The sequence below is a fragment of the Zootoca vivipara genome, chromosome 2 (genome assembly GCF_963506605.1).
Source record: "Zootoca vivipara chromosome 2, rZooViv1.1, whole genome shotgun sequence".
Classification (NCBI taxonomy): domain Eukaryota; kingdom Metazoa; phylum Chordata; class Lepidosauria; order Squamata; family Lacertidae; genus Zootoca; species Zootoca vivipara.
Genome location: NC_083277.1, coordinates 113232928 through 113257679, shown reverse-complemented (window position 1 = coordinate 113257679; position 24752 = coordinate 113232928). Strand labels below are relative to the sequence as shown.

The 24752-nt window shown below is 42.8% G+C and overlaps 1 protein-coding gene and 1 long non-coding RNA gene across 3 annotated transcripts; both read right to left on the bottom strand.

Annotated features, from left to right (window-relative positions):
• Positions 1-8159: 8159 nt before the first annotated feature.
• Positions 8160-11347, bottom strand: HOXC11 (homeobox C11). Its single transcript, XM_035100243.2, has 2 exons — positions 10640-11347; positions 8160-9171 (listed from the first exon to the last, which is right to left on the bottom strand). Exons 1-2 carry the CDS (start codon positions 11316-11318, stop codon positions 8939-8941), a joined length of 912 nt encoding a protein of 303 aa, XP_034956134.1. The 5' UTR covers positions 11319-11347; the 3' UTR covers positions 8160-8938.
• Positions 11348-12264: 917 nt separating this feature from the next.
• LOC118076990 (uncharacterized) lies at positions 12265-21156 on the bottom strand. 2 transcript variants are annotated; one of them, XR_009557224.1, is made up of 5 exons: positions 20830-21156; positions 20100-20300; positions 19045-19291; positions 13577-13623; positions 12265-12938 (listed from the first exon to the last, which is right to left on the bottom strand). It is a non-coding gene; the product is annotated as an uncharacterized LOC118076990 (long non-coding RNA). The 2 variants fall into 2 exon arrangements; XR_004691589.2 differs by lacking the exons at positions 12265-12938; positions 13577-13623 and having other exon boundaries at positions 16839-19291.
• Between the last annotated feature and the right edge of the window lie 3596 nt (positions 21157-24752).

Here is a 24752-nt window from a genome sequence, read left to right as displayed (position 1 = left end):
TGGTGGTTTTGACTGTCATTGTTTTCACTGAGGATTATTGACATATTCATACATATGTATTTTAAGGAGCGTAAGTGTCTCGGAAGTCATTTTTTTAAAATGTAAAGCCATAGAATTATTTAATTCCAGGCTTCTTTTGTGGGCTTTGACGGTCAAAGTCTTACCCAAAATAAAACAACAGCCAGAGAGAAGGAGCGAGAGATGGTCATAGTAGATGGAGGGACGCGGAGGAGGAGAACCCGCTTCATCACAAACAGCGAAATGCATATTTCCTGGCATCATTCTAGGTCTTTTGATATCTGGCGGATCTGGCGCTGAAGGAATGCTGGGGAATGTCTCCAGGAGACCGAATATTGTTTAAAGTTAAAAATAATTAGAAGTATGATAAACATGGGTCATTAATGGGAAGAGAAATAAAATCCATCAGCCTAAGTAGAACCCCCGTTGGGAAAAATGCTTTAGTCTAATTGCAGAAAATAAATACCAACAAATGCTATTAAAACTTAAAAAGGAGAAAGCCTGTGTGTGGAATAAAGGCCTATAACAGCCTGCTCTGGGTTTTTACACTCCTTTGGAAATCAGGGTGGAAATGAAACTTGCAATGCCCCTTATTAAAAAAAATTGAATGGGGGGGAGGATAAGAAAGATTGGGGTGGGTGGGGAAAATTATACATATGTGGACTTTAAGTTGGCTCACATGTTCGGTAGTGCCTTATTCTCTTGCTTTGTGGCTACTTCGGTATGATTTCGCGGGAGTAAAAGCCAGGAAGGGATTTTTTTTTTAGAAGTCAAAGAGGAGTAAAAATAAATAAATTAGGGGTTTTCTTCCTTCCTTTCTTCCCAGTGTCTGGACATATGAGGCAAACTGCAGACGGTCCTGCTATTGTCTTTGGTGTCTGATTGCTCTTTCTGTGAATGCCAAAGGCAGACAGTTCAGTTGACCCAAAAGAGGGGAAGAGGAGCCTTGAAACCCGTCTCCCTTTGCTTTCCTAGAGCTTTGGTCTGGGCTGGAGACGGAGGGCACGCGGCTGCGAGGGGTTATGGGGTGGGTGGGAAACACAAACACGCGCGCACACAGGCGCGCTGCCAAAGCACCACATTTCCCATAAAATTCTGAAGAATTTCCCCCACCAAAAAAGCAAGCAAGGAAGAAAAAAGATGCACGTGTCCAATAACTCACCTAAAAGCACATCTCAAACTTGCACATAATATTTTACCTGTTCCCTTTTCCTTCTAATTATTTAACCGTGAGTTATGCGTGGAAAGTGTCTCTTACGTCCATTGTATTTTTTAACCAACTTCTCCCCCTTAACATTTTTATAGCGAGCATTCATTTTCGCTTCTAGGAAGTATTTGGTGGCAACACTTTAATGATTACCTTAAATTTGTATTTTTTTTCCCCCTGCCTGGTATTATGCCCCGTGTTGTGGAGGAAATAATTCTGATTTATGGCAAAGTACACTAGAGTACAATAACAGTGATGCAAAAATAAAACCCACGCCTTTAGATGTTGGCTTAGAAACTGTAAACTATCACCACAAGAAATCTATCAAACTTTACAATCCCTCTTATACTGCTTCCTTCTTTCGGAGTAACTTAAGTCAAAGAATTATGGAATGATATTATGTTCCTTGAGGTGGTATTGAAAAGTGCTCAAGTTATTTCTACCTCCAACATAGAATCTTTAGTCACCAAAGGACCGGCCTGAGGTTGGTCACCTTTCTTTGTTTTGGATGGCGGAGACCAAAGTTGTCCAGAGTTACTTCGTGGTGTTCACATACACCAGTGTCAGTATTCAAGCTGCTGCTCCTCTCTCTCTCCCTCTCTCTTTCTACGTGTGTGTATACAGTTACACATACCCGCAACGCACACAGAATGCAAAAAAAAAGGGAGTTTAAGCAATGTTAAAGGTTGCATTGGGAACATCAACGTCGCTGGGCCACTGGCCTTAACCGACAGGCTCTTCTTAACTAAAATCACACACTGAGGAGAGAAGCAATAATGTGAATATATTGCCTACTGTTTGTTAGCATCTGATTTTTCCTGATACCGCTCCAATTTCGGCTTGAAGGGTGATGTGAAAAAAAACTTTGAATTTGGGGTGTGGGGCTCTGGTCCTGGTAGATGAGGTATATCTATCTTTATGCCGATCTGACTTATGAACACTTTATTATTGCTTGATAAGTTGACAAAGAAGCAGAGAAGGCTGAAGGGGGGGATAGTATCATTCAAAGCTGCGTTTATTAGGAGAGAAACCATCGTCTTATGCCTGGTATTTTTGAAGGATTTTCTGACTTAGTTTTCTTATTGGGTTAAAGTGTGGTTCAGGGGTTTTCAAAAAATAAGTGCTCATTTACAGCGTTGCTACCTCTTTTTCTAAGAAATTTTTTGAAATACAAATAAAAGAAATAGTATTTTTCCCAGGGAAGAGAGCAATGTCATACTCTTAGGGGGGAAAGAAGAAAGAGAAACGCACGGAAAGAAAAATTTAGGATACACAGAATTAGTTAATTACCTGTTTTTAAAACAACCCAAAAACAAACTAACGACCTCAGAAACTGCCTTTCCTCCAATGGCAGCATATAACCGGGCAGGCTATCGCATAAGATGTGCAATAACACATTTCCCGATTATTTCAAAATATGTATTCTTTCCCTAGTTTTGCACTCGGCTGTTAACATTTATTAATAGTGATACAGGTGTTGGTTGGAATCCTTTCTGCAAAGCGAGAAGCCGTCGGTTCAAATAAAACCTCGGCTATAAGTCCACCTAAAGTATGTATCCTGCGTCGCTATGTTCCAAAGATCTGTGGCACGACGTGTGGATGCTATTTCATTCAATTAGTTAACAATTCAGCATAGGTGTTTTCAATAGGAAGCGATAAGTGCTTCAGGGAGTTTAGTTATATTTGCAAGCGCCCACACTACCATATCCTTAGTTGTAATGTTGATATCAGCCGCAGCCGCTGCTCATTTTTTAAGGTGCAATTTCTGTGGAAAAAAACTCGATCGGCACAAGGGTATCCAATTATTTTAGCAATCGTTTGAACCGAGACATAAGGTTTACATTAAAAACGTTTGAAAAGAATGGCTACAGATGGGTCTGTACATGTATTGCTTAGATCGGCTCTTTTAAAATGTTGTCGACTTAATTTTAACCACGTAGAGAAGCATCTTTTTTTGTTCTGCTTTCAGTCCATAAACAACATTGATTGTTCATTTTATTATTTTATTTTTCGCCAGAATAAACATACATATACATTTCTTTTGGTACGGCTCCTATCAACAGCGTGATCAGTTTTCATTCGCTGCAGCAGAGATTCGAAAGTCTTCCGAGGCTGCAAACCACATTCTTGTGGTTTCATGTTGTAATTCGGTGGTTATCAAAAGCAGAGAGACCCGCTTAGGTCTAACATATGTTGAACATCCGTACAGTTCGCAACTTTATTAAAAGAGTATAAACGAGGCCTTAATGAGACGCCATTTTAAGAGTGGCTTTTGTGAAAATATATATAAGAAGAATGATTGTGCATGATAGTCATGTGAAAGCCTGATCAATTTTGCTCTCAAAGTAAACTTCAGATTCATATAAGGATAAATGAAAGTATGGAAGGGCGTGGGGTTTTTTGTTTTGTTTTTTGTTTTTTTTGCTGTCTTCCTATCAATGCCATTCCCCAATGAATTCACACACAAATTCATATTAAAAAGAGAGCGAAAATAGGCCTTATCATAGTCCACCTCCCCTTTATCCAATTTTGTGCCCATCAGATGTGCAAAGAAAGGCAGGAGACAAAATTAATCGTACATTCAATTATGCTTTTGGAGGGGAGGGGAGGGAGGGTGCTCTTAACTACCCACAAGAGTCTCTCGCCCTAGCAAAATGGGGAATCGCGGGGGCATTTTATTTACAGGCACGCAGGCATGGCTGGTTTTCTTATTCGGGGGCTCGGAGGTGCCTCCCGCAGAAGTTACTTGCAAGCAGAGCGACGAAAATCACCCCCTCCCCTCCCCTCCCCGAACCCATAACCAGGCGAAGAAGACCGGCTCAAGGCGATAGGAGCTTCAAGTCCACTTGCCAAAGCCACTGCCCCTTTTCTCTCCTCGACAGGCTTCTTCAGGGTCCATCGAGGCCAAGCTGCCGAGCCCCAAAGTCCAAACTCTTTGCGGACCTCCAGTGGTGGTGGAAAGCTTTGCCCAGGGCGATTGGTCTGGCGGCTCTTTGCTGGGCTGCTTAACAGGGTTGCTTTATTTACATGATGCCACCGGCGAGCAGGCTGCACAGTCAAGTTTATGTTTCTCAACTCCAGAACTCAGAGGAGGAGTGTTCTCTGGGCTGCTGAGACCACTTGCCGAGAGGTGCGTGGGTCTGCATGCCCGTGAACAGCCATGTTCAACATACAAGCTGTGGCCTGCACAAACTACACCAGGCACACGCAGAAATACACCCGGACGCGCACACATCTCCATCTCCCCCAGCTCTAGTGCCCATTGATGGTTGTGGTGGGGGGACCAGCTTGCACAAACAGCAGCAATAACAAAACGGGAGAACTTATTTCTTGCACTCCAATTAACATTTAAAAACAGAAGTCCTGCCCAGAATCCAATTAAAAAACTCGCCCCTCACCTTCCTCACTCTGAGCTATATCTCCCAACAATGTCACCTCCTAGCAGCTTCCAACACGTTAAGGAGGGGTTCCAGGCAGGGGGACAGGAAACAGGTTCGCTTAGCTGTGTGTTTGCACGTCACACCGAGAGGTCCTTCGCAATTAGCCTGTGTGCCATTAACGTGGCTTTACACCGAGATCCCCAGCCTATGAGGGAGAGGACCTTATCCTGATGGACCTTCCGAGCGAGAAATAAAGTTGTCTTATGCAAAGCCCCAAATGCGTGCTAGGAATTTAGAGGGAGGAGGCAAAGAAGGAGGGGGGCGAGGGAGAAGGAGAGAGAAGGGGGGGCACTTGTAAAACTTTTATGCCAAACAAAGTTATAAAAACTTTCCATGCGTTAAGATATCAAAAGGTTTATAACAATAATAAAGCTTGAATGTGTGCAGCTGGTGTGTGTGTGTGTGTGTGTGTGTGTGTGTGTGTGTGAGAGAGAGAGAGAGAGAGAGAGAGAGAGAGAGAGAGAGAGAGAGAGAGAGAGAGAATGCTAATATTCTAGCAATATTAAATCGCTGAGCAACTGAAGTAAATATTAAGTACCATAAACACCAGGCTTGGTTCGAAATCGGTATTTGTAATGCGTGAGTCCATATATATTCAAATGGGTGTCATGCGTGTGTGTGTGTATGTGTATATCCCACACCCACAAACCCACACCCACGTATCGCCGCCTGCTGCTGGACTCTTAACTCAGTAGGCGGGAACATTAAAAAAAAAACCGAAAAAAGAATCTGAGGGCCTTTCTGATTCCGGTTTATTACAAAAGGGTTAAAGGTGATGGACTTGACTCCATTGAAGTTCAAAGACATCATATATTCACATTTTTTGTTGTTGTTCTTGTGGTCTCCTTCGTCTCTTCCCCCCTTTAAACACAATGTGACCAACATAACGCTAGCGTATAAAGTACACTCGGCTATTAGGCTATATTGCCGCTAGATGCCTCGACTTCGGGGAGGGAAGGGAGGCAGAAGTGCATCTCAAGGCTAAAAAAATTACACCCCTGCTCCTAAATGGTACCCCCTCACTCCCCTAGCTAAATAGTCCCCTTCCAAAAGAAAAAGGAAAAACTCCGAAGAACATTAACGGGTTATCCCTACCTCGCACTGCTGCTTAATACCCTTGTAAAGTCCCACATGGTCTATAAACTTGGATTTTACAACTGGCATTCCATTTTAGCTCGAGAAAACTTTGAACTAGGCCTCCAGTTTCATTGTGTCGCAGCCCCAGCCAAAGACGTGGAAAAGGAGGTGGGATGGGGGTGCGGAGAGGAGAGGGGGAATGTTAGGAGTCGGAGCGTGTGTGTGTGTGTGTGTGTGTGCAAGGGGTGGGGTGGGGAGAAAATGGAAGAAAGCTAAGCAAAGACACCCTTATTTGTTTACTATTTACTGCGGAAGTCTTTTTCTATGGCCAGACGGTGGTAATTAAGGAAAAATTAAGCTGTTTAGTGCTGCAGTCTTTATTACAATGTCTAGACTAGTCGCCCCCTTTGTCCAGACAACGGCCGCAGTCACGGGGTATTGACTGGACTTTCTGACCTGGCGATATGCACCTTATTGCACCTACGTTTTAAGTTCCCCCCTAACCTTGGAAAAGTTTAGAAGTCGCCTATTAAAGAGAGACGGGCGCCTTTCTCCCCCATCAGAAGGATGCGCCATTTTGTTTCCTCTGACCGTTGGCTGTGAGTGGGGCGGTTGGCTCCACTTTTCTCCTAAGGGCTGTTTCGGACCTTCTCTGATCCACCTTGGGTTCCATGGCACTTCCAACACCCTTGTGTGCTCTGGGCACCACAAACCAAAGAATCGCCCATGACAAGGACATATTTACAGTAGACCTTGAGTGTCTAATCCAAGGAAGAGGGAGGTTATAGGCCCTACATCCCTATTCGCCAGACTCTTCAGGAAACAACCGCACCACCACACTCACGCACCAGGAGGAAGAAGGGAGAAAAACAAGTAAATGCAAAAATAAAGCAGTTTCCATCCCGTGTATGTATGTGCCTGTATGCCTGTTTATACACAAACACGCACATACCCCTATTATTATACACAATCTTTCCCCCTCATCTCTTCTAATGAGAAACATTCCTGTTAACATAACCCTTTCAGATAGCATCATGGTGAACTGGAAGATGGATCTATCAAGGAAGCTAAAGTTTCTTTTCTCTCTGCCTCTTTTCTTGCAAACGAAGCACATTTTTGTGGGTTTCCCCCATCGCTGACAAATCAAACCGAAAAGGCAACATCAAAGTATTTGCATTGCAAATGGTTGCATTTAGAAGCAACCCTCGAGGAACTCTCATTGCCTGTGAAGGAGAATATAATTTTGTTACTGCTTGCCCTTTAAGCTAGAGACACCTTCAGACACCAAATGTGAGTAACACGAGGATTCGTCAAGAATGAATTGGTAGATTTAGAGTAGGAGACAGACTGACCACTCAGAATTGTTATAGTCTTCAGCAGCACACAATTTTTAAAAAATGCATTCAACTAGTGAAAGCATATTCCAGCGCATTTCCTTATCACTGTGAAGAAAATTACATTTATTTAACGAAGGGAGGAGTCGTAAACGTAAAATTGCGCTTCTGTCCCTATGTCTGTGAGTTGAACTTGTTTTTGTTTAAGAGAAGGAATTAAGTACTTGACTTTGCATTTGTGCATTGCAAGAGGCAAAAGGGGAGGGGGAGGTACTTTATCCTTGACATTACGAAAATTTCCGCTTCTTTTGTGTTTGCAATCAGAGATGCGCTCATTAGCAGCCATCACATTAGTTGTGCTTTCTAAAAAGAAAAAAGAAAAAAAGCACGTTGCAATATTGCTCATTAACCACCAATTTCAGCATATTGCAATATATTTCTCTTCCAGGGTGGGGTGGGGGGGGGAAGGGAAAAGAAATAAAAAGATTAACTACATTGGGAAAACAGACAAAGACATCTGGAGCCAAGCACAGAGCTGTATTATTGGGCCAAGAAATTCTTATAAATTTGAATGCAATGATGAAAACAATGAACTCCACAACAAATGTCTAGTTAAACGCAGAAGGTTCATATTAATTTGGCTATATCATATCGCATATGTATGTGTGCGCATATATGTATGTATGCATGCATGCGTAGGCACACACACACACACAATTTAACCATTTGGCCATAGGAAAGTCCATACCACGTTGACCGCAATGAGTCTTTTAAGAGGGAAATACTAATAAAATGGTCAAATAAAATCATAATGTAGAACAGCTTGAAATGTCTTTATTTGCCACAGAATTTCACAGAGTTTCCCGGGATTCACTTCTTTACATACACAAAGATTTATTTATAATTGTGGTTGTTACTGTTGTTCTTGTTCTTGCTGCTGCAGTTTGGTCTCCCACGTCCAGGAAAGAAAGGGAAAAAAGCATTTACATACCATTTAAGAGACAGTTATTGCGAATTTATTGTAGTCCATTCCCCATTCCCCCCCCCCGCCCACCCACCCCCACCCCTACCCTCTCTCCAGATGCAAAGAGGGAAAGAAAGAAAGGGGGGGAAATCAAACCTGGGACTGCATAGAATATGAATATATAAAAGATACATGAGGGAATCAGTGTAAATAACATCCTTATAGTGATACCAATTCTTGGACAGGTTATTTAAATTAGATCTCAATGAACAACAGTCCTTGGCATGTACAGCAGTGGAACCCTGATGGAGTGGAGTGCGTGTGCACGGATGAACACGTGTGGGTAGATACACACACACACACCACATCTGCACGGACACTCAGACAAAGCCCTCCTCCCAACCGAAGACTTTGGGAGGCGCTTTTGCGTAGATGCATCATCAACTTGCATATCAAAATAAGGAGAAGTGGGTGCATACTGTCGTGAACACAGCACTGTAGTTTCCTCCAACGAACATAGATGACTTAAGTGACGATGATGATGATGATGATGATGATGATGATGATGAACTGAACAGAACAAAACAAAACAAAACACCGATGATGAAAATAATTCCATTTCTTCAAGACTAAACGTTAAATTAAAAGTTCATACAGTATTCAAGTCCTTTCAACGTTTAGGTAATCGGGGAAAGTGTATAAACCCTGAACCAGGTCCCAAACATACAAATATAAGAAAGGACTGAGAAGGTTGGAAACTCTGAGGGTTGCTTGAAGACTCCACAGTCAAACCGTGCTTGCGACGTCCCTTCTTCATACACAGAATACTTCAACGAGCATTTATTTTTTATTTTTTATTCTTATATATATATATGTATATATAATATACAAAAGAGGTTCACAATAAGGGATTTCCAGAGAAATACTGCAGGCGGTCTCTGCTTAGTTTTTTTTCTTTCATCCTTCTGTTCTGAAACCAAATTTTAACTTGTCGATCAGTGAGATTCAACATTCTGGAGAGCTGCAGCCTTTTTTCTTTGTTTATGTAGACATTGAAGAAAAATTCTCTCTCTAGCTCTCTGATTTGGAATTTCGAATAGGGACATCGCTTCTTTCTTGTGCGGGGGGCACCTTTAGGGGGGAGGGAGGGAGAAAAATATAACCAGGAGGGAGTGAAAACAACTAAGCAAATGACAATAACCCCAATAAACCCCCCCCCCCCGCCGCCGTCACCAAAAGCTCAAATGCATAGCTCCTCTCTCACACGCACACCCATCTGGAAGCACATCCTACGGCCATGTGTAACATCCTAACAGACATGTGTACCACAACACAGCCATGAAGACAGCCTTTCCTGTTTCGAGCCCATGATCATTTCCCCCCTGTTTTGGGGGGCTTTTCCAAAGGGATTCCTGAGTGCAATAATCAACAATAACTGCTGGGGGAAGGAAGCCGGGGAAGCAGCTGGGAAGCACACACGTTCAAATTGCAAATCTGCCGCCTTTCTTAAGAAGAGTCAGCAGGAGCGACGTTAGAACTATGAGGGCTAAGAATTCTGCTCTGCATAAGTTTTTGATTATTAGGGAACGCCACCCTCCAAATACATTCAGCACACACATACACAGAGAGAGAATCAAAGCAACATATCTGAGCAGTCAAAAAAGGGAAGCAATGTGTTCCCCAAGGCAGCAAACAGAATTGCAAATACAACGTGGGCGCGCGCCTGGGTGTGTGTCTGTGTGTAAGTTCATGCAGGACTTAGCGTTCCTTTAATCTATGAATGAAAAATAAATAAACATCCATGGTGCATTTGCTTGATCAGTTGCTTCGATTTAGGGTTGTTGTTGTTGCTTTAAAAATGAAAATAAACCCACATATATATGAAAATCTAATAGTATCTGAGTAGGCTATATTAAAATATACTTAAAGTGTGTGTGTGTGTGTGAGAGAGAGATAGTGTGTGTGAGTGTGTGTGTGATAAACACATTTAATAGCAAAATAAACATTGTCTATTTGAAAAGAAATCACCCAAGGAACTACGCCTAAGCAATGCAATTTGCAGGAAGAAAAGCAACAACAAGAGCAAAAACAACAACACGGGATGCACTGAGGACGTGTAAATCGTTGCATTCCCTTTCCCCACATTCATAGCAATATAGATGTATATTTGAATTTCTGCATGCATTTTCAATAGGGGAAAAATAACACTACCCGCCCCCCCTCTCGCTCGCGTGCATCTCTCAGTGCCTCCTCGCGAGGACAGGAAGCAAGAGCAGTGTTCTGCCCAATTGCCTTTTACCCTCAGAAGCCCGGGACCAAATCCTTTTAAAATGCTCATGTAAGTTCATGATCAAAGTTAATATTTGTCACCATGGTGTGCTTTTAAAATTTCACAGACTCTGAGATACTGTGTCTGCGCCTAACATCTCCATTTTTCTCAAAGAGCCTTTCCCATCGTAAAAATTCTTCTCGTTGCAAGAAAGAGCTTTGTAGGTTATAATAAAATCCTTTGAATGCTTATAAAACTCCACATAAAATTTGACCGACAAAACAGCGGGCTAGTCCCTTAACCTTTCCATTTACTGCTTTCTCTACCTACTCGAGTTGCTGGTTTTGCTCCCTTCCTTGTTGACAGAGGAGGATGAAGCTGAAGAGCCCGGGTTGGTGTTTTCTTCCTCGTCTTCCGGGTCTACGCCTTGGTCGCCGCGGGATGACAGCGCGGTGGGCTGGGAGTCGGTCTCCAGCTTGCTCTCGGTCTTCTGCAAACAGGTCTCGGGCGGGTTCTCGGTGGAGCAGTAGGCGTTTTCGAAGAACCGGTCGAAGCCTTGCGGGAGGACACTGTTTTTGTTCATGCTGGAGTAGAAGCCCGTGGAAGCCGGGTGGTTGGAGCTGGGGTGGTGGTGGTGGCTGTACACGCTTTCGTTTTTCATTAGCATTTCGGTCATGGTGGAAGGCGGGAGGCAATCCCTGTGCATCAGATCTTCCGCGGAATAACACGAGGCGTAATTGCTTCTATGGTGCCATTTATTCGAGGGGTCTAGCCCGTAGGAAACCTCTCGCACTGGCTGCACTTGAGAGAGGTTAGTGGAATAAGGGTAGGAGATTTGGCGAGAGGGGCCCTGTGGCAAGAAAGATGACACAGTTGAAAATTCTGGGACGTAATAGGTGCAGCTGGGGAGGTAGAGATTGGAAGCGCAACCTGCTCTCTCTCCAAAGTCAGCACTCCGCTCTTTGCGCGACTGGGAGCAGAAGTTTCCTAGGTTCACTGAGTTAAACATCTTTCTCCTTTTCTTGCTCCTATAGATAGATGTTTTGGATCCGATGTGCAGAGGGGGAAAAATTTGGGAAGGCGAGATGACGCGCTATCCGTCTTAGTCGCTCTCTCCAGGACACGTGATCCAAAGTAGATATTGTCATATATCAGTTTGGAGCACTTAGAAGCGTAGGAGTGGTTCACTTAGGTAAGATCTCAGAGGTTCAAACGATTGGTTTTCAAACACCGCAGAAACATTATGAAAATCAATCGCAGATTTGTATTCATTTTCTTCCAGGCACACCCCTTGTAAGCATTCAAAGCAGATAGCGGGGGGATGGCTGGTGAAGTTCTCTCTCTCTCTCTCTCTCTCTCTCTCTCTCTCTCTCTCTCTCTCTCTCTCTCTCTCTCTCCTTCTCCTATTTGGATTTTGCTTTCAGTTGTTCAGGAGGATTCAGATATGGGGTTGGGTGGGGGTAGCTCAGGGGTGGAGGAGGCGAGGGAGGGTCTAAAGGATGTGTTAACTGTAATTTTTCCTCTCTTACTTTTTTTTTAGGGGTTCTTTCCATGCAAGTCACATTTTAGGCATGATCAGACATATTCTTTTATTTCCCTTTTTCTTCTTCTCTTCTCTGTCTTTTTTCTTTTCTTTTTTAAAAAATGTGGATTCAACTGTTAGAAGCCCAGGGGACTGGATAAAGATTCTTCAGTAAGTTTTCAAACATTTCTCAAAATCTTGCTCCAGGAGTCCAGTCCGGGACACATCTCCATGTAGTGGGTGTGGGTGGGAACTTTGGAACAGATAGGTATATAGGGGAGCAGCTGGCAAGTTTCTCAGGTTTATTATTTACTTAGATGCCTATGTATGGATCTCAGGTAGGCATAGGGACACCTAATCTGTCAAAGAGAAAGCACACCTCCTGCAGCATATCCCAAATATGCGAGGAGCAGAATAAACTTCGCAACTTTTCTAGGGGTTTAAGCCCGAACCTGAACCCTCTGAAGCATGGGGGCTTAATGACTTCAGAGTATTGGAATTAGGGAGGATACATCAGGACATAGGACTAATAAATATTCGAAAGCCCCCTTTAACGTTTGGTTAAATATTTATTATGTAAGAGTGGTACATTGAATATTTAATGCAGCTGTTTATTGTCAATCAATGTATGTTCACGGTGCCTTGCGACCTTTATTCTGCCAGCGAAAGAAAAGGCAGAGGGGTGCAGTGAAAAAATAAATAAATAGGATTCTTATTAAAGTCATTTGTCCTTGTATTGTGTGCTCTTGGAGTCTCTCACCGCCCACCCTGTAATTCCCTTCAGATTTTTAAAGCTGAAAGAAGGAATATTTGTAAAAGGTGTCTTGTAGAACATTCCTCCTGACTTTCAGACAATTGCTAACCTAAAGTGTCTTCTTTCAGTCATGATACAGAAAGCCATGCTATAAAGGCGTTCAGAGAATATTGACAGTTGATAGAGGCTGCTGGCATATCCAGTAAAGTCCCCCTAAACAAAAGGATGCGTGCTTAAAACTCTTCTGCCTTTCAGATGATCTGGAGCACACATCACACAGGCTCATCAAACAGATTTTGTGCCTGAATTGACAACTTTTTCATTATTTTTTTTTAAAAGGTCCTGCAATTGATCTGCAAAGAAATAAATAAAAATGTTTAGTTTCCACCTGATGCAAAATATCTCCAATATTTTGTTGTCTTTTTGCTCTCACCTCTGCCTTTATTTCTGTTTTTAATTCACTTTGCTCTCTTCAAATAAGTGTGTGTGCCTGCCTGCGTGTGTGTGTGTGTGTGTGTGTGTGTGTGTGTGTGTAGGACCCAACAACTTTGCTTTGTTTACATAGAATCCTCCCGCCTTAATCTCCATCGCTGGCTCCAGTTTTGGACAGTTTAAAAGCCTCATAACAAAATTCACACAGCATCAGGAGGGCAAAATGACTTTACTAGTGATATCCTGTCAATTCGTGTTGCAGTAAATTAAACTCTCAGGAACAAATAACAAAGTCCAGGAACATGGCGGGCTGGTAAATAAGAATATGTGGGAACTGAGAGGTTGTTGTTTTTTAACGCTATGATTTTTGTGGTTGTGAACTTTTCCTTTGGGTAAGCTTTGAACAAATCCTTAAGAAGAAGAAAAATCTAAGAACTTGTGATACAAAATGAGACGCTCTGCGATGACCTCATTTGCCCCATAATTCATTTTAATTTGGGAGGCTCTTTTTACTTTTAAAACCACCAGGTCGAGTTTAGTCAGCAGGTAGAACAGATACCTAAGCAGTCTGCAGCGACGAAGACGCCCCAGGAAAGGAAGGGCCATCTGCTGAAACCAAAAAGGGAGGATGAGGTTAATGAACAGAATGACTGAAACAAAAAAAATGCTTTTTGGTCACGGGGAGGAAACTGACTATATCGGACAGGAGATCAAAATCTTTAAAGGTCGTGTGTGACTCGGGACTGAAGCATAGCCTTAAAAACCACAATGGGACTTTAATAGGGTGGGTTTGTTTCGAATCCAGAGCCTTCCTAAGTGATCCTACAGACAAAACCTAAACAAAACATGGCAGCTCTCTCTCTCTCTCTCTCTCTCTCTCTCTCTCTCTCTCTCTCTCTCTCTCTCTCTCTCTCTCTCTCTCTTGTGAAACCCTCTGATCAACCTGTCCTTTTAATTTTATAAGCCTACGGGCGATGTTCTTCGCTTTCGATTGTTCTGCGTCTTTGGACGTAGGGTGCCTCCCCCGCAGAGGGTTCAGATAAGCGCGCCTCCAGGTTCCAAATCACTCTGAGCCTCCTCACCATACACCTCTGCGCATGGGGAAGAAGAGATGGGTGTGTGTTGTGTGTGGGGGGGGTGGGGGGCAGGAATAGTGCAAGGCTTCTGCAGGGATGGTCTGTTTTGGCTCTCTCCTTCGCTCTGCCGTTTATGAGTTGGATTCTGCTTTAGACACAAACTTTTAATTAAAGTGTCAGGGAGCCTTTAACTACCCCTTTTTACGCAGCAATATTCATGCTAACTACAAACTAATAAAAATATTGTTTACGGGGATCATTATTTTTCTCCACTTCTTCTTACCAAACACTATTTTTTGAACCTGGGGAACTGAAGAAATTTTCAGTGCTGGGTGCTGTTTCGGAACGGTTCTGCAACATCTCTTGCAAAGTGAGTTGCGCCCGCCCATTCCCCCCACCTCTTCTTCTTTATTCCTTCTTCCCCCTTTTCCTGGTGGTGCAGAAATTTCTCCTGTGTCTCATCCGGCTGCATTGGTGGCGAGCAGAAGGGGTCTAAAGCGGGTGGCTGTTGAAAGCATGTGGGGTATAACACACAGGATATCTCCTCTAGGTGTGCGAATAATTTATTGCTCTTAATAGGTAGATATAAGCTCAAGCGAGCCCCAGTGCCGTTGTGTTTTTTAAAGCCCGGTTTAAAGTATAGGATTTGTCGGCTTCCTGCGAAGAAGCACAGAAAAGACAGCTGTGGAGCCACAGCACTTGAATTTGAACCACCAAAGTCAATTCCCTGACTACCATAAAACAGAAGAATGAAGGCTGGAAGTCTCACATTCCTTTTGGTCTCCACTTTAAAAAAAAATGAAACAACACAAAAACCCCAACAGCCCATTGAGCATAAAGGCAAATAAACCTTAGAGTTATTTGAGTGCTTTAGTCGTTGGTAGATTTCATCTTCACAGACAAGAAATACTTTTTTAAAAACTTTTTTTAAAAATTAGTTGTCTAAAAACCCTCTTTAATATATATGGGAAGGAAGAAGAAGGAATAAAAGGAAAAACCTTTCAAAGTAGGTGCGTTGCGACAGTGTCTCCCCAAGTTGTGTGAATCACTATGAAGATGCATAAGAAAGAGCAGATCAGGCAGAGAGAACAGGGTTATGTCAATTGCCAGCCAGAGCTTCCTAGGTGTAATTAGACATATGTATATATTCACCCGGCTGGTTGTTTGTGGCTCGCCAAGTGTACTTCAACATGGCATTGCTGTGTTAATCAGGCAATACATTCCCTTCTTCTGTTGCAGGGTCATTTGCCCGACAGAACCAAGATCACACTATAAACACATCCCAGTATTTTTGTTTTTGTTATTATTATTTAGGCAGAAATTTGTATCCACGTGGACAAGACTTTCTAGGAAACGTACTTTTGTGTGGGTAAAATGAACTTTGAAAGAACCCAGCTCCGATTATAGTTGTGGCGGGTTTGGCCAAAGAAATGTTCCCATCGTGGTCAGGACTCCGGTCTCTGGGTTTGTTTGTGTACATTAAGCGAATCAAGACTGAACGGTACATGATGGCCAAGGCGGGTTTGGGCATAACTAACAAACATTTGCCAACTAGTCTATGGACGGCAAAGATTTGTAGGTGGCCTCCAAACTCGCCTTGGATCTCATATAAACTAGTTTCATCACCCTCTTATCAGCTTGGGAGATAAATTAATATATGTAAATCAGTGCAAATTTCGATTAATGCTTTCATTCAGAGATCGTCATACGGGTCTCTCTTTTAGAAATGTGCAGACTAGATATATAAATGCACATAGACTACCTTCTAGAACATGCATAAATGTAGATATTCTAATCCAAATCTCTATTTTTCTATCTCCCAGCATCTCAATCAGAGGCACATGTACTACCCAACCCTAAAGATTTTCCTAGGGATAAATGGGGTCACGAAAATGTTGTTTACATCTTGCCTTTTGGCCTTTTCTTGGCGTATTTCCCCCGAATTTCAGAATGAAGCGGACGCCCCTAAGGTATTTCTACGGCCTAGAATAAGATAGGTTCTCTATACAGGGGCTGAAGGATTACTTTTGTGAGGTTTGGGGATGGGAAGCCACCCGAACATTTCAAGCAGCCGTTTTCGCATGCCTTCTTTGGGCCAAAGAACCCCAAACTTCTGACGCTTTAGGATTGTGACCTGTAAGTCTTCAGCGATGCAGCTCACTGGAAGCAACTGAGCCCCACTGAATCCTATGCAAGTGACTTACAAGTGAATTTGTTTGGGATAACAGCCTAGGAATGATTTTTTTTTTCGTGCAACAGCAATGCAATTACTTCCCAAGGAAAAATAAAATACCCCGATGTATTTAAACCAAGCCAAAGGGTACTACAAACCTTTGCCAGCAAGCAGATTATCCTCGACTGCTTGTGTGTTCAGGAAATCCGGGGCCAGAGACAATAGCTACAAGTAGGAAGCTCTTGGAAAATATTATTGTCCCCCAATGGCAAAGATAAATTTAATTGGATATAAGCCAGCCTACTAAAGACGACTTCATAAGCTGCTAACGATTCAAAGCGGGGAAGCGGGGAGGAGGAGAATGTTTCAGATCTTCCACAGGCCAGGGTTGCAAGTTCAAAATCATGTGGACCCAATAAAGATAAAAGCTGATAAGCGGTATGCTTCCCAGCCACACGCAAAGTCAACAGTGAGCAGTATAGCTGCGCTGAGGGATGCCCTGACTAGATGCCCCACGCAGAATTCTCCTCTGCGCATTATTGGGGTAATATAAACCATCATAATTGGGAGGATTGCAAATGATACTTGGCATATTGCAATGAATAATAAAGTGCAGTGACTGCTCAGTGGGGTCTGATCCTATGCACACAAGCAAGTTCAATTGAGGCCCATTGTCTACATAGGGTTGCTTGGCTTTGCTCCCAATAAAAACGTGCTTTGGGTTGCGCCATATCAATATACATGTAAGGATCGTTAGGTCAGTTCCACTAGTTAGCAAGCTAGAAGCGAATAAAAGGAACTCTTGCACCAACATATTTGGCCGACCCCTCCAGCCCAGACACACTATGCTACATATATATGCTACAAAGCCAAGTTCATTGGAGTTTGCCAATGGCTTATTCCGCTTTCCAAATGAAAGGGGACCTAGTAATTCACCCAAGAAGCCAATTTTCGGTGTGTTTCAGGTTCCTTTCAAAAAGAATAGCTGCACTGAATTGTGTTCAAAAGAAAATAACAAAGAAAGTGGGCCATTGACCAACATAATACACAAACATTTTAAAAGCACCCAACGTTTTAAATAATAAAAAATTCTACAACACGCAGAGAGTGAATAGACTTGCATATATTTAAAAAATGCTTTATTGTCTGGATGAGGTTCTCGGGATGTGGATCATCAAGTCCCATCTAAGGAAATTTTGCTTCGCTTGAAAGTCCAGTTTTATTAGCAAATATATCCGTACGCACGATATAAGCTTTATTGTAACGGGATAACTTCTTATTAGATTGTGTGAAGGAAGCCATAGCAGCCACTGTGAGTGAGATTTTGCGAAAAGGGTTTTAACTATATGAAATATTCTGCTTTTGGTTGTGTGCATGAGCTGGATGTTTTTTAGTGTACCTTGATACCTACATTTCTTTCATTTCAGCCAGCAGGCAGCCTTGTTCCCATCAGACACACCGTGATCAAAGTGAAATCTCAACGTTTTTGCAGGGGAGGGGCGGAAAGAAACTTCAATAGCTTACCCGCTCCCCGTTGTAAGTCAGTAGTGCTGGAATCAACCCCAGTATCCACATTTATCAGAATAAAATGAAACAGAATGCCTGGGATAGTTATGTGGTGACATTCTGCAAACATAGAAACCAGCTATAAGGAATGCTCATTACTTCAGAGCGCCTTTTGGCAATGCTATGAAATATCAGCCTCTTTGTTTGCATGGGGACATGTGCGCGTGCGCAAGGCAGTCTCTCTCTCTCTCTCTCTCTCTCTCTCTCTCTCTCTCTCTCTCTCTCTCTCTCTCTCTCGTGAAATGTAAGTGTCCCTCAATATATGCATATGCAAACAGTTGAAAGTAACTTGATAGCCCACAAGTGCATCTCCAGACATCAATTGTTGGAAATTCGCATGAAATGCAACTACAAACGCATGTCTCTATCTGTGCTTTTTGTTTTGTTTTCAAATCTCGTGAATTATTATGTCTCATGGTTTCTAGAAATTAGCGGTAGATGAGTTACTTTCAGTGGGGTACAAGATCTAAATTATCCAGTAAAGATCCAGATTCTGTCCTTTAACAATAAAGTTGCAAGGGGGTGAGTGCAGTAATGCATTTAACTTTCAATCGTGTGCATTCCCTTGGAAAGCCTTCTTGAAATCTCAAATTCTATTTCTAAAATGAGGTACTTAGTTTTTAAAAATTACTCGGAACAAAACTCAGATACTGTATTTCTCTGCATGCCGTTCCACTTATGAAGTCGAATTATTGTGGTCACGATCCGGTCGCAGTAAAATCCCACCAATGTCACTGAGGGACATACTTTATTCACACACACACACTGAACTTAATTTAAAAGTGACCGTCTTTGGCTGGATCGTGCCTTTGACTATTTACTTGTATTACAGCTGTCGCCCTCCCCATTTTTATGCCCTCTTTTTATTAAATACCAGACGTCTATAATCTCTCTCTCTCATCTCTCCCCCTCCCTCTCTCTTTATACATATATACATATATACATACATACATATAGAGTGACTTACTAAACAGAAATTTTAAATATCTGGTTTCTTAGTAACTTTATATTGCTTTAGTTATTGACTTCCTCCTACTAGGATTCAGAACCAAACAAAGTGCTGTTTGATGCTTCTATTCTCTCCCTCACTCGCACATTCCACCATTCTGCTTTCTTTATCAGACATACTCCCTTTGGGACTTCTTCAAAACTGCTATTCTGTGTCTGCATATAACAGGATATTTTTTTACAGTAAGGAGTTTAGGAACTCACATGGTCTCATTGTCCATTTCAGTAAGCGAGAGGGATGGCTGTAGGGAGACCAAATCCAAAATTGTGCGTCCACTCCACGCTGGAAAAGGATGCAGATTTGTTTGGCTTTGTTCTTAAAATACCTTTAAATGCTAGTAGCGCGATACTAAATATTTTAAACTCGGAGTTCCCGTTGACTTCAAGGATGTGCACATAATGATGTCTCCTCATAGTGACTCGTTTCGTAGGGAACATTGCAAGTAGGCTGCTGTTCAAAACAAAAATAAAGCAACGCTAATTGATAATGTGGGATGGAAAGGACAAGTATATTTCGTGTTGATTTTTATTTTAAAAAAAGTACAAACAGAGGTCGTCTTTTTTTAGGTGGAGTCCTGCTTACCAATTTCCTCTGCCATGCAGGGCAAACGAATGAAAAAAAGCTCTCCTGTGCCTTCTGCGCCACGCAGAAATACCAAAACAAACAAATAAACAAACGGGACTGGAAGTTCATAACGGGGAAGAACTGCAGATAGCGCTGCAAATGCACATCTGGCATTAGTCTGGGAAGAGCCACACAAGCGCGCGCGCGCGCTGTATATATCAAGCGGCTTTGGAAACTGTCACTGGGAAATCTGTTCATTTTCTCTAATTGACTAGGAGCAGGATTGTTGTTATATTCCTCGCCCACCCCACAACAATATCCTTGCTAAGCAGCACGCACGAACGCCGGGTGTCAAGACAATATAAATGATATTGGGGGGTTTTTTTTGTTCGGAAGCGTTGCGGCACTGCCGCCGCAGCTCAAAACATAGCGGTAGTATCCGCTACCACTATAGAGGAGGGCCATAGACCCAGGCGAAATTTATAGCGGCCCCGGCGTTGCGGTTATGATTTTGCTATAATATTACTTGGGAACAAAGTCCCATTGATTCCCTTGGAAATCTACTCTCTTGCAAGGGCGTGGGCTTTTTGTTTGGTTTGCTGCTTTCCCGCCCTCACCCCCACTGTCCCCACCGCACTCCCACGTCGCTGCCAATACGAGGAGAAAATGGGAAAGGGGGGGGAAGAGAAGCTACCTGGATAACCCAAAATTATGGGTTGACCTCGATCGAGATTTAATTCTCATGCTCCCCTCCACCATCTTGCGGTAGTAAGGAAGCGAACCTGCTCTTCTCCTCCGTCTCAGCCAAAACAAGGACTCCAGCCATTTTTCATATGTTTCCTTATCTTTCACCATAATGAGAACAGCTTTGCCATTGAGAGGGAGGGGGCGCTTTCTTTTGGGGGGTGGGTGGGAAGCGAAGGAAGGAAGGAGGAAATAAATAAATAAATAAATAAATAAATAAAGCCTCTTTATTCACCCACTAGCCACCCACTTTCGCCTCTCTCTCTTTTTTATTTCTTCCCTTTCCCTTTCCCTCTGCTCCACCACCCTCCAGCCCTTATCCCAGTCGCGATATCACCTTATCGGTTCAATCTATGTAAAAGACCACCCACCCACTCCCCTCTTTAACCTCCGAATCACTGGCAGATCTCCTCTGCGCAATTAGGCCCGTTCTGGGACCTCGGACGGACAACCTGTGATATAACAATGTCTATAATCCAGCCTTCCACAGTAGGCAGGCTGCTCAAGACTTTGCAGGATCTCCCCTCATTTCCGCTCTTATTAATTTCAGGCGCTCTGATCTATCCACCCCCATCCCTCCCACCTCCTCCTTTATTTAAAGATTATACGATTAAAACAAGAAAATCTAAACCCTCCTTTCCCTTATCCCCTCCCTGCCCCCATTCTCCCCCTCTCCTTACCGAGCGAACTTCATTGTTTTCTGGAGGAAACAGTAATGTTGAGACATTAAACCCTAATTGGGCTTTTCTTTATGACGTTTAATTTCCTCCACCGCAGACGTGTTTGCATCTTGCTGAAAGAGGAGTTGTTTGAAGTCTGCAATCCCGGAGGGGGGGTGGAGAGGGAGGGAAAAAAACTTTCCAAGCAGCGGTCGTCATGCGGACTTCTGGTCTCATTCCCACAAAGTCTCACCCTCAATGCACCCCCCACAGCCTTCTTCTTGATCGTTGCATTCAGATAGCAAGCCCCCCCCCAAAAGAATGGTGATGTAAAAGAGAGGGGGAAATGGGCCGGGGGGGGTGTTTAAAAAGAGAGACAGAGACCCATATGTTTACTTGGGTAAGAAATGCGATGGCCATTTAGCTCTGTTGTGACAAATCCATGAAAATGGAGGACCGCCGTATACCATATAAGGTAGGATGCTAACTTGACCTTCACTTTGTAATGGCGGCCCCCGCCCACCCAGACAGACTGTTGTAAACAGAAGTCATCCGACCAAAAAAAAAGAGAGATTAGCACCGGGCAGGCAAGGTCTCACAGAATTGCTAACACATTTGCTGGTTTTTAAGCTGCGGCAAACGAGGTACAATATTCTCTGAACTACAGTAGGGGACGGAGTGGGAGTGGGGGATGGGGATGGAGGAGGAAGAGGAAGAGGAAGAGGAAGAGGAAGAGGAAGAGGAGGAGGAAGAAGAAGAAGAAGAAGAAGAAGAAGAAGAAGAAGAAGAAGAAGAAGAAGAAGGAGGAGGAGGAGGAGGAGGAGGAGGAGGAGGAGGAGGGGCGGGCCTCATCATTGGAGATCAACAAAGGTCTCCCCAGATGTTTAGTTTGGTGTATTAAAGGGTTGTTAAGAGGGGATCCTCCAACGCTGGGCTTCGTATAGATTACAGCGTTCGGAGCTGTTGTTGTTGAATGTGGCCTTGAGGTAGAGCGAGGGTGACTGGGTGGGGGGTGGCTGGCGCTTCTCCTAATGATTTTTTCTGTCCAGATTCTTTTAAAAAACAGCATTTTTTTATTATGATGACGAGGACGGACGATTTACGAATTCACTCTAATTTTAATGCAGGAGGTCATTCAGAAAATCGCCTCTGCTTTTATTTAAATCTATAGAATGTTTTGTTTACGGCAATCTGAAATCGAAAGTGTTAAAAGAAAGCGCGTGTACCCTTCTCCTTCTTTCCTTTTTAAGGAAGGCAACGAGAGTCTTCTGACTCGCCATTTCCGCAGCAGCCAAATCACAACAATGGCAAAAAGTTTATCAGAGTGCAGAAAATAGGTTTAGTTTTGCTTTTCGAAATGTAGTGTTTGGGCCCAGGAAAACGCTCGATTGTCAGTGAGGGGAGTTCAGCCTTGTATGGTGGCGGCGGCTGTTTTGTGGGGGGGCGGGGGCGGGGGCGGTATCGAGACTGTACCTGATCATATAATATAATTTATTTAACATAAATTTTTGCGTGTCAGTTACCTCGACGTAATGGAGCGCTATCGATAGACGGGTCATGGATCCCGATCCACTGCACGTATTAAGCGAATGTCTCCATTTAAGTAATTTTACTCCCCTTTAAACCAACCGAGTAATAATGGCTACCAAGTTACTGCATCTTTCACAAACTCAGAACTTTTAAAATCAGCGCTGCATACCGCCAGTCGTTTATATAGATGAGTATCTAGGAAGGGCACGACCAAAAACCAATTAATTTCAGTGAGGAAAAATTAAGCACGTGCTTAATCGACAACAAGGGGACTTACAAGCGCTTCACTTTGACTGGATCCTGCCCTTTCAGGAATACTATCTGGTATCTGAAGAAGTGTGCATGCACACGAAAGCTCATACCAAAATATAAACTTAGTTGGTCTTTAAGGTGCTACTGAAGGAATTTTTTTATTTTGCTTCGACTCAGACCAACACGGCTACCTACCTGTAACTAGGAATACTATAGGTATTGATAGGCTGATATTGTATCCCTACATTCTGACGCAGATAACTGGCATAGCGAGTGTTTGTTTGTTTGTATGTTTATTTGTGTGTGCGCGCGTGCGTGGATATACACAACGTTCTAATCAGACTCATCATAAGCATGAAAAAGGGTGAACGTGTTCGAGTCTCTGTCGGCAACACAACCACTTATTGCCCGGTCTTGGCGGGCTAATCGTCGCCTTCATTTCAAAGCTGCCCGCTCCCTTTGATTTTAGTAGCAGCAGCTACTGGAAGGTGTGTTTGTGGGTGTTAAAGCCTGTACCTCTAAGACGGAGTACATGCATTCTCCTTTGTAATTTTACATCCAGAGCTCTGGATTTGTTCCTTTGAATATTGATTCCTTTATTCCTATGGCTGCTTTGTATGGCCCCCTCGCTGCCCCGAAAGTTGCACTACCACGCAAATGCATGCAGAATGCGCAAATATTTTGCCCCCACTCAGTCAGGAATTCTCGAGGGACACAAGGGGTGCCGGTTAGCAGGACTTTGCTGATTGTGCGACCTTTAAAGGACAATTCGGTGGAACTCACTCCTCAACTGAAGTAAATGGCAGAGCTCTCACAGATTTTGATGGTGAGCCTGGAAGGCGCTCGCTGTTTGTTATTAGGATTCTCCCTCCTGCCCCACCCTATTTCATATAATAATACAAAAGATATTAATGATTCTTTCTTTCACACAGCCTCATAATATATTAATAGTTTTTCATCACAATGAGATGAATTTTCACATGCCCTTTAATTATCATCTCGTCTCCAGTGAACACTGGTTTTGGAGAAGGTACAGGGGAGTCTTGGATACAACTACAAAGATGGTTCCCTCCCCCCTTGGGAAGATTAAGGTTGGCTGTGATTCTTAAAAGATCTTCAGATATAGCCCAGGATGCTTGCATAACAACAATCAACTACCACAAGGCCTTCATCACATTGCTTTATTAAAGGGGGAAAGTATTTTTAGCCTGTCTGTTTCAGACCCAGCCAACCATAAACAAAGATTCTTAAATGCAAATGTGGTTTCATTTGGGTTCTAGAAAGGCAAATGAGATTTCTAACTTTTGGGGCATGCCATAAAAGGAGAGATTTTTAAGCCACCTTCACTCCTAATTATGGGAAAGGCCTAGCGTTTCCAAATATAGGAAAACGATTCAGTCCAAGTTAAGCATCAACTTGCTTCTGAGTAAAACTGGATAGGATCCGGCTGCAAAATTTATCGCTTTCAAGTGGGAGAGATTTAAACACCTGCTTTGAGGTTGCAGTTATAGGCGGACACATTTACGTGGGAATAAGTAAATAGGGGTAGGATGAGGGAGCGCATCTCTCTGAAATCTATAGAACTCCATAGCCCTTAACTCGAGCTAGACTGTGTGCACATTTCCTTTCAAATTGAGGTTATTGGGAGTCATAATAGATACACGTAGACATAACCTCATGTTGTTGTTTGTTTGTTGGTATGTGAGTGGTTTTCTTTAATTGATTAATCAACTCTGCTGGTTAACATAATATCACAGAAACAAAACCTGGCTGTAAGAAATTCTAAGAAAACTCTTATGGCTCCTGCAAGGAATACAAATGTATCCATCTTTGTATCTTTCCTATCCTTTTCATCTTTATTATCACTCTTGTTAACAACACCAGCGAGGCTTGATACATATATCTCGTTTAAATGCAGTCAACCATGAAGCCACTGCAGTTGGTTGCTACAGACATATTAATTAATTTATTCTCTCAACAGTAAAATATTGCTGTGTCTCCTTGCTACCAACCAAGTCATATAAAAATCAGGGTTTAGTTTTTTTACCCCCTCTGCAGTTCATTAGGCTTTACCTATAAGTTTCCATTTGAAATGATTTGCTTTAAAACTAATTACTCGTATTCTATTTCATTTCCCAATCCCGGAGTGTAAGATGGATTCA

Bases quoted from the DNA above. Each gene is read 5' to 3' on its own strand.
- HOXC11 (XM_035100243.2), bottom strand. From the start codon at position 11,318: ATGTTTAACTCAGTGAACCTAGGAAACTTCTGCTCCCAGTCGCGCAAA. The intron at 9,172-10,639 runs GTAGGTAGAGAA...TCCCCCCTAAAG, and splicing joins GAGCAAAACCAGCAACTCGA to GTGCCCCCCGCACAAGAAAG.